Source organism: Pinus tabuliformis, chromosome 7, assembly GCF_031772625.1.
Source record: "Pinus tabuliformis cultivar Carrire ecotype Pingquan chromosome 7, CPIR1, whole genome shotgun sequence".
Classification (NCBI taxonomy): domain Eukaryota; kingdom Viridiplantae; phylum Streptophyta; class Pinopsida; order Pinales; family Pinaceae; genus Pinus; species Pinus tabuliformis.
The window spans coordinates 1,798,757,978-1,798,770,928 of NC_142293.1; the positions used below are offsets into that span (position 1 = coordinate 1,798,757,978).

Sequence of the window (12,951 nt, forward strand, 5' to 3'; positions counted from 1 at the left end):
CTATACAACTTGTACCAAATTTCAGTTCAGGATTGCGTTGACAACGAAGAGCCACCTAGAAAAAATCTTTGTTTCTGTTAAACTGTTTTCATGGCGTACACCCAGTTTGGATACCAACTGTCTAGAAAAGCACATTTCATTGTATTTTCCTTCATTTCTAGTATAACCAGAATCACCACTAGAATTCACATGGAAAAACAATTCAGTCTCTATCAACGCCATTAAATGCAATACACATATTAGATATAGGTGCACAGTCTCTATCATCTCATGTTGGCAGAAGCAGTAAAAATGATTTCAATTATTGAGAAGTAAATGAGTCATCTAATCCAATCTAGCACAAAATTAACACTCATGGCATCCATCAACACCATGGATTGGTTAAATTTGCAGGTATGGATCCTCCCATATTTTGCTATTTCTTGCTATTTCATGACCCTTCACAGTGTAAAAAATTGATAGCTTCTAGAAGTTGTAATATTAGCAGCCAATCAAATTTGAAATGAATTAATACAATCAAACAGAATATGTAGCCCACATTCTGTCCAAATATGATTTGCAGGCTCTGGATTCATAAACCAAAGAAATTTGCAGGTCCAAAGGAGGCTCTTTGAAAATGCTTCGATTGACTTTGTAAGAGTGTTGATATTCATTTGTTATTGTATTAAAAATGGCTGATTCGAACATGTGAATCCTCACTTTGGGGGTCATCATGTCTCTTACATATGCAAATGGCAACTGATCCCGAGGATTGAAGATTTCTAATTCATTGAATAACAGGCAAGAAAATAGCTTCATTGGAAGGGTGTGCTTTCTCAATATCAATGCAATATCATCCACATCTGTAATGCCAACAACAACACACAAAATCAAACAATTAGTTACAGAGAGAACCAACCTCAAAACAAATCTCAGATGCTATCACACTAAAACTTCACCATAATTGAGCAAAGCTGAGTTCTCATACCACTGCTTGAGGGAAGATTTTTAGAGCTCCAAGGTTGCAAGCCATCGGCACAGTAACTATCCATTTGATACCTCACAGCTTCTTTGCTCCACTTTCTCCATATGACTGTAAAAACGACTTCCTCCATGTTATGAGTATTGTAAGGATGCTTTGAGACAACAATATCAACATTGTGAGTTACAAGGAGATTTTCCAAAATTAACAAAGGATCAAGAACAAGTTATAGCTTAGCATCCATCCAAATTTTGTAAACACAGTTTGGGAAAAGCCTGTGGGAAAGATACTTGGGAATGAGGCCATTCATTACAGATTCCTTGTATGGCAACTCCTTGACCAAAACAATGTGCCAAATTCCAATTCTATGTGACTCATTGGGCATGATCTGGTATCTGGCAAGAAGTGCGAGAGTTGCATTGTCCATAAACACGAAGAAACAAATGTTTTCTGTTGTGATTTTCCTAACATACTTGGGTTTTTTAATCTTTCTTAGGCTCCAAATATAGTTGAAATTACCACACCCCCCTTGCACTGTTCCATGACCTTCCTGTCTTCTTCAGACACAAGGAACCCTCGGGTACGGTAATTGGCAAAACCACAAGGCAAATCAGTCCCTTCAGAATAATTGAAATACCTTTTTCTTTCCTTCACATCCAGAGTTCCACCGAAGGTCACTGGACCTGCTGCTGAATAGGGGTTTTCAGGTCCTTTCATGTACTGTAGCCGAGATTTACCAAATAACTCTTCTTTCTGAATCTGATGAACAATAGCCGAGACTGCCAACAACAATGAAACATAGTTTTAGCCTGATTGCTTTAACAGACATGCATGCCATAAGGTAATGTTTCTTGATAGATCTCTCAAATTGTTAAATATGAGGATCTCTGATTACCTGAAAACTCAGAATATAAGTGGCAAGACCGATTTGCCATGGCTGTAGCTTTCCTAAGAAAATACTTCTCCGCTTCATAATCTGATGGGTATTCGAGAAACTACATTGTAGAAGACAATAGAAATTGTATATTAATACCCATCATGATCAAACATTTCAGGACTAATATAAGCACAAGTGCCCACAAAGGAATTGCATTGGGCCAAAGTGTGAGCCAAAAACAGTTCTGACACCGAAATCGGGAATCTTGACTTCTCTTATTGATCAGTAAATTGGAGGGCTTTATATCACGGTGAACAATTTTGTTCTGGTGCAGGTAATGCAAGCCCTTGAGCACCTGCCTGGCAAACTCAGCGAAATAGTGTTCTGGGATTTTATTGTGGGTTTGAAGAACCTATGCAAGGGTTCCACCGTCCATGTAGTCCAACACAAAAGAGACTCATATATATGTACCGTCTCAAACCAACATCTATCCCCACATTGCACCTCCTTTAATAAAAACTCTGTCACGATGGTGCACATGCAAGCCTATACAACTTGTACCAAATTTCAGTTCAGGATTATGTTGACAACGAAGAGTCGCCTGGAAAAATTCTTTGTTTCTGTTTGAGTTAAAGATGTTTTCATGGTGTACACCGAGTTTGGATACCAGCTGTCCAGAAGAGCACGTTTCATTCTATTTTCCTTCATTTCCGGTATAACCAGAATCACCACTGGAATTTACATGGAAAAACAATTCAGTCCTATCAACTCCATTAAATGCAATACACATATTAGATATAGGTGCACAGTCTCTATCATCTCATGTTGGCAGAGGCAGTAAAAATGACTTCAATTATTGAGAAGTAAATCAGTCATCTAATCCAATATAGCACAAAATTAACACCCATGGCATCCATCAACATCATGTATTGGTTAAATTTGCAGTTATGGATCCTCCCATATTCTGCTCTTTCATGACCCTTCACATTTTAAAAAATTGATAGCTTTTGCAAGCTATAATCTTAGCATCCAATCAAATTTGAAATGAATTAATACAATCAAACGGAATATGCAGCCCACATTCTGTCCAGATACGATTTGCAGGCGCTGGATTCATAACCCAAAGAAATTTGCAGGTCCAAAGGAGGCTCTTTGAAAATGCTTCGATTGACTTTGTAAGAGTGTCAATATTCATTTGTTATTGTATTAAAAATGGCTGATTCGAACATGTGAATCCTCACTTTGGGTGTCATCATGTCTCTTACATATGCAAATGGCAACTGATCCTGAGGATTGAAGATTTCTAATTCATTGAATAACATGCAAGAAAATAGCTTCATTGGAAGGGTGTGCTTTCTCAATATCAGTGCAGTATCAGGCACATCTGTAATGCCAACAACACACAAAATCAAAAAATCAGTTAAAGAGAGAACCAACCTCAAAACAAATCTCAGATGCTATCACACTAAAACTTCACTATAATTGAGCAAAGTTGAGTTCTCATACCACTGTTGTAGGAAGCTTTTCAGAGCTCCAAGGTTGCAAGCCATTGGCACAGTAATTGTCCATTTGATATCTCACAGCTATTTTTCTCCCCCCACTTTCTCCATCTGACTATAAAAATGGCTTCCTCCATGGTATGCGTATCACAGGGAAACGATAAAGAATACCAAATGTAACCAATTACCTGGAAAAAGCAATAAAGGCCTTGTGCGTTGGGGCGCTGAAGGAGAATTGTCAATATGTCAACTACAAAATATATCCATCCCATGTTATTAATTTATTTTTGCACACAACTTAGAAACTAATTAGAAGCATATGTTAACAATAACATAGACAAACTTTAATGTACATTTTGCTGAATTTAACAATAGTATTGACTTATTAGATTCTGTTTGGAACAACTTAGCAAATGAAACTGAAAATTTTGGGAGTTTTATATGCCATTTATGCTTTTTATTTACCTTTGTTCTGCTTGTCCATTGCAAGTATTAGATCAAACTCTTTAAAGTCTGTAGGTGATATAGACCTTGATATAGAAGTTATCTCTATTCCACGTTTCTTGGTTGCATTCTTCATCTTGGGATCTGCAGGATCGCCCTTCAAATAATTTCAACATATTAATATGTGATACCTATTTATTGCATTATAATAGACAAAAATACCGATTCAATTAGCCTTTATCCATGATAAGCTAGAACCTACCTCATGGTAGTCAATAGTTCTAGCAGAGTCAATTTTGAATGCTAATGTCAATCCCCTTTTCTGCACAATATCACGAAATACAGCCTCTGCAGTGGGAGTCCGACAAATGTTGCCTTCCAAGAACAAGAATAAAAAGAGATTATTTTCCTGGAGAGATTAGAAAATATTTTTTCAACTACTTAAGATATCTAAACTTGCAATGCTTTTATCATTCCCAATTGCAACAATAGTAGCCAATAACAAATCATTATCCTTGACAAATCAGATAATAATTTTTCCACATCGAATCGTCATTATCCTTCTTGACACTGACATGCATCACGGCCCTGAAAAAGCAATCATGAGCATTGATATATCAACGGTAACTAGTTACTAGAATTTCTTCTTTGTAAAGGACTGAAGTAATGCATAACTCTACATGAAATATTTAGTTACCCTGAATTGGTAATTATTCTACAAAGTTTTTATGAAGAAGTTTATAGTGGATATTATCTCATGTGATTGTTCTTTTTGTTCCATTTTCCACTGGCAAGTTAAACTCATGATTAAATATTAAAAAATCAACAACTTATGTAAACATGAAGCGGGCTCACGTATTTAAATGAAACTGAAATGCATCACTCAACACTAAAAACAGAAAGATGGAAACCAAATCCTTGGCCCTGGATTCCACTAAAATGTTTCAGCTAGATTTAATGACTAAAGACACAAACATTGAGTGCAGAGAGCATAATAAGCCACACTCCTTGGTGACCGGCTCTGTTTTGACATGAAACTGACAACCAGAAACACACAAAAATAATCTAGAAAATACATACTATGGAGAGACCTTATGGAAGCAGTAAATTGACCATTGAACTTAGAAAGTTCAGGCAATTGGAAGTAGCAAACAAAGTGATCATGTCAAGAGTCGGACCCTTGTTTCAATGGCCCTCCGCACACCACAGCCTTTGATTTGATTTCTTCCTTAGAAGCAGAAGGGCTTATTTGTTAAAGGATAAGCCCTAGTCCATTAAGATTGATCATTAAAGCATCTGCTTTCAGGGGTTGTATGATGGGGAAAATAGTTGAGACAAAGCCAAGGCCTTTCTGAGGTGAGATTTCCCTTCCTCTCTCTTCCACATCCAAGGCTGGACCTTGATGTAATGCTCTGAGTTACCAGAAATAACTAGAGAAATACTAAAATACTAAATACACCAAATATAGAAAGGCAGTGTGGCTCAAAAGTATAATAATGATGAGACACATCTACATCTCTTAGAAATAGGAAAATATCTCTTAATAACCAAAATATTGAAAAATCATACACAACTGTGTGAGAATGGCTATAATAATCTCTTGTATATAGTAATTAGGCCCTCCTTATTCATGAGGACCCAGTTCCCCATTAATGTACCATTTCTTTATCTTGTGTCATCATGGCACAGTTGGACCCTAACTAACAACCCCAACTGCCCCGCAACTTCCACCCAATCAAGAGTTGGCATTTAGCCCCTAGACTCCATACTAATTTCTCTAGAAATTTTACTCAGATCTGGTTTTATCATAAAAACTGCTAGGATTTTGTCAACAGTTGGTCCTTAAACAACAATGAAAATATTTAATGTTATTTCTGTGCTCGGTATAAATATTTAAGGCTGTTAAAAATATATTATTGTAGAGTTATTGTCTGTATGACTATTACTTACCTTGATGGGACTTTGAGAATCTGAAAACGTGTAGAGAACCACAAACTGAAAGCTCTTGGATAAACCAAAAACATGTCATGGATGGAATGGCAAATGTCATAGATGGAATGGCAATGGGCATGATAAGCAGTGTGCCTATTGTGGCAATCAAAGCTATTCTACCTATGAGTTCCAAAATAAATCTAAGCATTGTTGTTTAAAGCTAACACCACTAATAGTCCCTGGGCAGCTCAATCGGCGGTGGATGTCCTATAAAGTCTTATGTAAAGTTTTTGGTCCAAAATATTTAATTAACTTTGTGGACAGTGTGTGGGAGCGTGCATAGATTCACCTAAAAGTTATAATGGTAGTAGTCACAATTGACTCCATATCATGCGAGTTCAAACCTGTACCCAGCTTAGTTGTTGATTCCTTTATATATATATATATATATATATATATATATATATAAAAGCAGCTGCTAAAACACTCTGATGATGTATCAGGGATCTAACAATGATAGGACAAGGGATAGCCATGCGGGTCTCTGCGTTGCAGAACTTCAATAGAATTTAGACAACGAGGCACATAAGGATAGTGCACAGCCTTTAGTGTCTATGTCCTTTTGTATTTTTGACAGTTGGTTGTCGGTAACTAGCTTAACAGGTTGTAAAGTTGTTCAGTGATATCCACTAATTCTGTAAGCTTCACAATAGCAAGGCAAGGATGACAGAATCCCCTTGCGGGCACCTTAGGCTAGTTTGAAACTCGTCAGAGAGATGGTTGTCCAATTATGGACAAACGATGATAAATATGTAGTCTATCGTAGTAGTATCATTTTGTACAAAAGTAGCCCAATGAGCTATCTTAATTTTGTTGCAGTTCCATAACGTTGGTTGTTACCCTGCATTAGACCAGTTTAGCCTAATTGGTGGATTCCATATATTTCTGTAGTAACCGTGTACTAAATCTCATCGGATGTTCAGGAAACTGTACATCCTAAGTTTTAATAATCCTTAAATTAGAGGTATATATTGCAGTCATTTTTTTCATGTTTGAGCTGCACGGCTTTCAACTCAAACTTAACTCTTTGATTATCAGGCACCCACCCTGGCTTGAGAGGTCACACCCATAGCATTAATAGCCTAAGGGGATATTGATTCACTAGTGAGGTTGGCGAAGTGTTAAGTTGTCCCCCAAGCTTTCTCACTATGGGCTACCCCATCCATATGGCACCAAGGAATGAGGCTAGGTGCAGATCTCAGAGGATTTTAACAGAATAGTTATCCCTTAGACCCGGCACCTCAGTCGGAGGATGCAGCCCCTCACATCATGTTTCTTCTTGAAACATTCAAAAGGGTAGAAGAAAATTTCTATGTCCTAATCGGACGTTTGCTGGTATTCAAGCATTAATAAAATTTTCTCTCTACAATCATTAGGTGGATTGTATGACTGCAAAAATCTTCAGTGCCAGTTTATTATGATTTGTTCTAATAGAAACATAGATGAGAAATTGGGTCAGGGTTTTTAAGAATATAGAAGCTACGAAGAACCTAGCTCCTTTAGTTGAATTGAATAGAACTACAAAAATTTAGTTCGCTCAAGTCAGGCATGATACAGAGAATTGTGCTTGGCTTCAGGCTTTGGATCTATAGTGTACAATATACTATAATCTTCTACAATTGAATGGCTGACAATAATGGTAGACGCTATGGAAGCATCATCGCGAACAATGACCGATACCGAACGAACTCGTTGAATCATTGGATGGACGGTACTCACCAAGGCAAACAAAGAGAACTCCAAAAGGCTTGGAGGTTGCAGATGAATCAGACGCCATGGACCTCAATGCTTCTCTTCGTCCTCCTGGTCTCCTGCAAGTTCGGATTAAACCTCCAAAATTTTGGCCTAAAATGAGATGATAAGTTGTGCTAAAAATGGGTGAAGGTGCAACAATTTGGGAGGGAGAAGCTTTCAGAGAAAAGAATGAACTGCGAAAGAATGGGCAATGAATGAGGCTGCACACCATCAACTTCATCTGCCACCCACGGATTGATAAATCCACGCAGTTCTTGGAGCGAGAGTATTCCTTTGTCAATGTAGATTCGTATTTCAATTGCGCTGATTGGTCATCGTCATCCATAAATTGATTACAAGGAAGAACTATACTAGATTTCTCAGAAAACCCATATCTTCCATATACATTGCATTCAAATTCATGACGTTTATCATCATTTGCAATATCAAGATTCACATTAGAGCCTTGGGATTTGCAGTCCTTACCTCTTCCCGTATGTTCTTCTTCTTCCGCACAATCCGAAGGTGTTAACTGCAGATTCTCCTTGCAAAACTCCTCCTGAGAAGCCCTCAATTCCTTGGAAGCAACACAAGCACATTTTCTAGATATATCTCCATCTGCTTTCCTTTCACTGTATTTTCATTCAACAGGTTCCTTCTCAGGCCGATCATGCCGCTTTGGAATAAGGAATTTGCGGGGTTGAGCCTTGACCGAACCTCTTCCTGAATTTTTCTTCCTATTGCGAGGACTCTTGAAACGAGTTCTGGGACTCCGCTGATTTGGGTTTCCGAGGAGGGGCATTGAGCAAGAAAGTTTCCTTCAGCAGGGAAAGATTTCTCAGCAAACCCATATCTTCCATCTACATTGCATTCAAATTCATGACGTTTATCAGCGTTTGCAATCTCAAGGTTCACATTAGAGCTATGGGTTTTGTAGTCCTTACCTCTTTCTGTAAGTTCTTCTTCTTCCGTACAATCTGAAGGTGTTAACTGTAGATTCTCCTTACAAAACTCCTCCTGAGAAGCCCTCATTTCCTTAGAAGCAACACAAGCACATTTTCTAGATATATCTCCATCTGCTTTCTTTTCACTGCATTTTCATTCAACAGGTTCCTTCTCAGGCTGATCATACCTCTTTGCAACAAGGAATTTGCGGGGTTGAGCCTTGAAATTGACCAAACCCCAATCTGGGTAGTTAGCAGCACATCTCATAGTTTTACATGAATGAATCCCAGAGGAATTAGGCAATGAAGGTGTTATGAAATATTTGATTTCAGAGACCCACCAGAGCTTTTCGCACACCCATTAGATGTTTTCGCACTAAAATTAAGATCACAGTTCTCTCCAGCAGTGGCAACAGAAGCAGGATTGAGCCCATTGTTAATATCCTCTTCTTGAGACTTTTTCTTCCTGTTGCGAGGACTCTTGAAACAAGGGCTGGTACTCCGCTGATTTGGGTTTCCGAGCAGGGGCATTGAGCAAGAATGTTTCCTTCAGCAGGGAAAGCGTTGGGTTCCAAAGAAGGGCATCGAGCAGGGGAATCCACTGATTTCGGTTTTCCAGGAGTGCCATTGATTTGGGTTTCCAAAGAGTGGCATTTCAAATCAGTATCGCTTCAGTTATAACTATATGTTTAATCCAACGATGGCAATTATTTGAATCATCTAACATTTCAATCAAAGGGATTATAGCAAGACAAGTGTGATAAGAGAGGAGTTAATTTCATAGGGAATGCCTTACAACGTAAAAATAAATAAAAAATGCCCAACCACACCGGTCTGATTTTTTTAAAATTCACACATGCTTTTAAGTGTCGAAGCTTTTTGGTGTTGAATATCTTTTCCCCACTTTACAATAGAAAGGAATGTGAGCATGTCACGGTACCTGAATGCGTTGAATATTCACACTCCAGGGCGACAAGTGCCGACGAGCAAAGAAGTGAAATCCGCCGATGAATACTCAAACATTAAATATTTATCAGGAATGGCGTGAGTTTGAGACCGGTTACCGACGTTAATAGAAACTGATTGAACAGGTTATTAGTGTGGTAAATACATTTATCTGTAAGTATGCCTTTTACACATTTGATAGAAACTTTGATAAATTGTTTGGATTAGGAGTTAGAATCGCATTCAAATAAAAGTAGAAGTACTTGAATTTGAAAAATAAAAAAATTTCAAGGTCCGATTTTTCGTCCGAAATTCGTCATTGGAAGTTTTACGGCTCCAAGCTCGATTCGTGGGTGTGAAGTGGTCAAGGTTTCAAAGGGAAAGATTGGGTGTGAGCTGAAAGACTTCTTCCTGTTTGCAAATAATTACCGTCGGATGTATGTTGCTGTTGTTCAAAAAAATTGACAGAATTTACGCCCAGAGAATTTAAGCGGTGAGGCAGAGTAAAATATTTCGCGAAGCTATTTCCGCGCAGCTCAGAGCTCACTTTCGCCTACCACTAAGGTTATTTCGCGCACTTGGATTTTACTGAGCTATTGCAGACTTAATAAATACACAAAATTGACTTAGGTCAAAAATAAAGATAAAAGCTTGGAGCATCACAAATAAAACTTAAGATTGATTTCTAAATTTTGCAAATACATTCACAGCTGTAATGCCCCTAGTAAAGCTATAGTATTTATTAACAACAGTAAATTCAATTGTTTGACTATTGTTACTTTTGGGGTAAACTGAGTAATTATTATCATTACTATTTGAATTTATATGTGTTGTTAATTATTGTTATGTTGCTCATTATTATTGAATTAAAATAAAACAGAGTGTCAATGGCTACAGCAACTCCTCATGAAGGGAGGTTAAAATTAAGAATTAGGATTCCCAGAAGAAAGAAAAAAAAAGAAAAAGAGAAAAAAACCTAACTACTTTCCCCAAGGGTAGAGGCTTCTGCAGGAAAAGGAATCCAGGGGAAAAGGAAAGAAAGACGCTAAGTCTGGTAATGACTAGATAGCGCTGGCCTGAGTGCCTTCATCTTGCAGAAAACGCTAAGTCTGGTAATGACCAGATAGCGCTGGCCTGAGTGCCTTCATCTTGCAGAAAATGCTAAGTCTGGTAATGACTAGATAGCGCTGGCATGAGTGCCTTCATCTTGCAGAAAACGCTAAGTCCGGTAATGACCAGATAGCCCTAGCCTGAGTCCCATCATCTTGCAGAAAACGCTAAGTCCGGTGATGACCAGATAACACATGCTTAGAAAGCCGGAATCCTACAGAAGACGCTAAGTCTAGTGATGACCAGATAACACAGGCTTAGAGTGGAAAAATCTTGCAGAAGACGATGGTCCTGCAAGAGTGCTTGGGGATGGTTGGGTCGAGAAGGACCCTCCTAAGGTCGGGTGGTTGAAAAGCGCCAGGAACAGGGGTGGTCCTTACCCTTGGAGTTATTTCTTACAGGGAAAATCTGAACTCAGGTATGGAATCAAACTGTTGAGCTTAGCAAGATTAGTTATGTTGTTTGCCGTAGTTAAACATTCATGTCTATGAACTCAGAGAACAAATTTTGGAAAATAATTACGGGAGTTAATTATTCATGTTTATCACCTCAAATAATAGACTCTGGGAAATAAAGACAAAAATTAATTATTCATGTTCATAGTCTCAAAGAACATGATTCTGGAAATTAATGACAGGAGTTAATTAAACATGCTTATAATCACAGTGTTCAGATTCTTGTACGAATGTCTGTAGAATTATTATCTACTAAATGTGTTTCACAGAAGAGGTAAAGAAGGTAAAACAATTTTAGGGATCGATGTTTGCTGGCGAGTATTAACATACACTCTGGAAGGGAAAATTTACGAGCTTAAAGAGCCGTAGTAATCATTTTAAACGCCAGTTCAAGACAAAGATAATAGTAGAAGCCGCAAGAATTGTTGAGAAGGGCAAAGTTTCTAAACCCATGAGTGTATGTTTTCTAATGTGGTAGGGTTTCTTACACATTGTAGTAATATTTAATTAACAGACATAAATTAATTTAGAGTGAAACTCTGTAATAGCAATGAGAAACCCAGAAATCCCTGTATTAGATGTGATACCCAGAAAATGTAATACTTTGCGCAATAAAATATATGTAACCTGAATTAGCAGACCAGTAGAGATGTGTAAAAATATAGACTTACAACTAAACAAGAGAAGCTCTGTCTATGTTATTCAGTGAACAATCACTACATGCAAGCGATAATCTCAACATCACAGTTTTACGATAAACTCTTCTCATGGGGAAAATAAAACCATTAACCGACAATTGGAGGAGTAACACAACTGTTGAAAATGGAACCACAATAGTTAAAGGACTTTGCAAATTAAATTGCCAAAATAAGTTCCATTCCTGGAATTAATCCACAAGATGGTACAATCCATAGCTTAACAAATATATATATATATATATATATATATATATATATAGTTTGGAACGAAAACCGGCACGACCCAGCTTGGGTCTTGTAGCCGGAATCTACCCCTGAGGCAAACTCGAGAATACATGTAAAAACCTGAACTGTTATGGCCAGCGCCCTCATACAAAATTCAATACCAGCTAGTATCTCTCTCTAAAGATTTAGACTCTGGAAAATGCCTAAAAATGGAAATCCCAGTTACGGATAACCAGCGGATTCAACTTTCCAGCCCCAAAGCCATCCTTTGGAAATTCTCTTAGCCGAAAGCGCCTCGGACGATGAAGCTTGAAAGGGTTTGCCCACCCTGTTGCAGCAGCAGTAGACTCCGTTACCATGGAGTAGAACCTGCCAGCAGAGGAGACAGTAACAAAATTAATGGTAGAACATGCAAATGAGTGAATTATCAAACCACTGTGCAAACAAATGCCAAGAGCATATGGGTGCGCAAGCTTGCCGGGACCTCCCTCAGACGGTAGAGTCTTAAACCCAGCCCAGAAGGCCTCTCGACCTGTTGGAGAACACGGGCTGCTGAAGAGCAGAGCCACAAGAAGCCTGAAGGAGCCGAGACCAAAAACAAATGAGGAAGCAAATGCGGCATAGAAAATTCCGAAGGCGGTAATGTCAACCACGATAGGTTATTAAACGTAGATCTGGGTAGCCAAATCTCCTCCGTTGATGCGGCGAGAAGTCCCAAGAGTGGGGCTGTTGAGAGCGGGCTACTCGTGCCACGTACACGCAGAGCAGAGATAAGTACCAAGAGTAAATCCATCCTACACATCAGCAGAGCCAGCTGGAAGTTGTAGCCAGCTTTAACATAAAGAAAATATATATAATCTGGCATAGTTACTACGGTATCAATGGTGGGGTATAATTCCCAGGCGCCAAGTGAATAATGAGATAATGACTAACAGTACATCAGTCATAACCACAACCCGGAATTCGATAACCCAAAATAACTTTCCATGTGAAAGAAACCTCTAGAACAGGTTATGTTAACTACCATTTATGATTTATATTAATTAAGTGCATGCATGAAATTACCG

The 12,951-nt window shown here is 38.3% G+C and overlaps 1 protein-coding gene and 1 pseudogene across 1 annotated transcript; both read right to left on the reverse strand.

The window, feature by feature from the left end:
• Positions 1-516: 516 nt before the first annotated feature.
• Positions 517-2,546, reverse strand: LOC149255539 (alkaline ceramidase TOD1-like; annotated as a pseudogene).
• Positions 2,547-2,852: 306 nt separating this feature from the next.
• Positions 2,853-7,748, reverse strand: LOC149255540 (uncharacterized). Its single transcript, XM_089455073.1, has 5 exons — positions 7,493-7,748; positions 4,044-4,156; positions 3,803-3,938; positions 3,104-3,222; positions 2,853-2,945 (listed from the first exon to the last, which is right to left on the reverse strand). Exons 1-5 carry the CDS (start codon positions 7,746-7,748, stop codon positions 2,853-2,855), a joined length of 717 nt encoding a protein of 238 aa, XP_089311199.1.
• Positions 7,749-12,951: the final 5,203 nt, after the last annotated feature.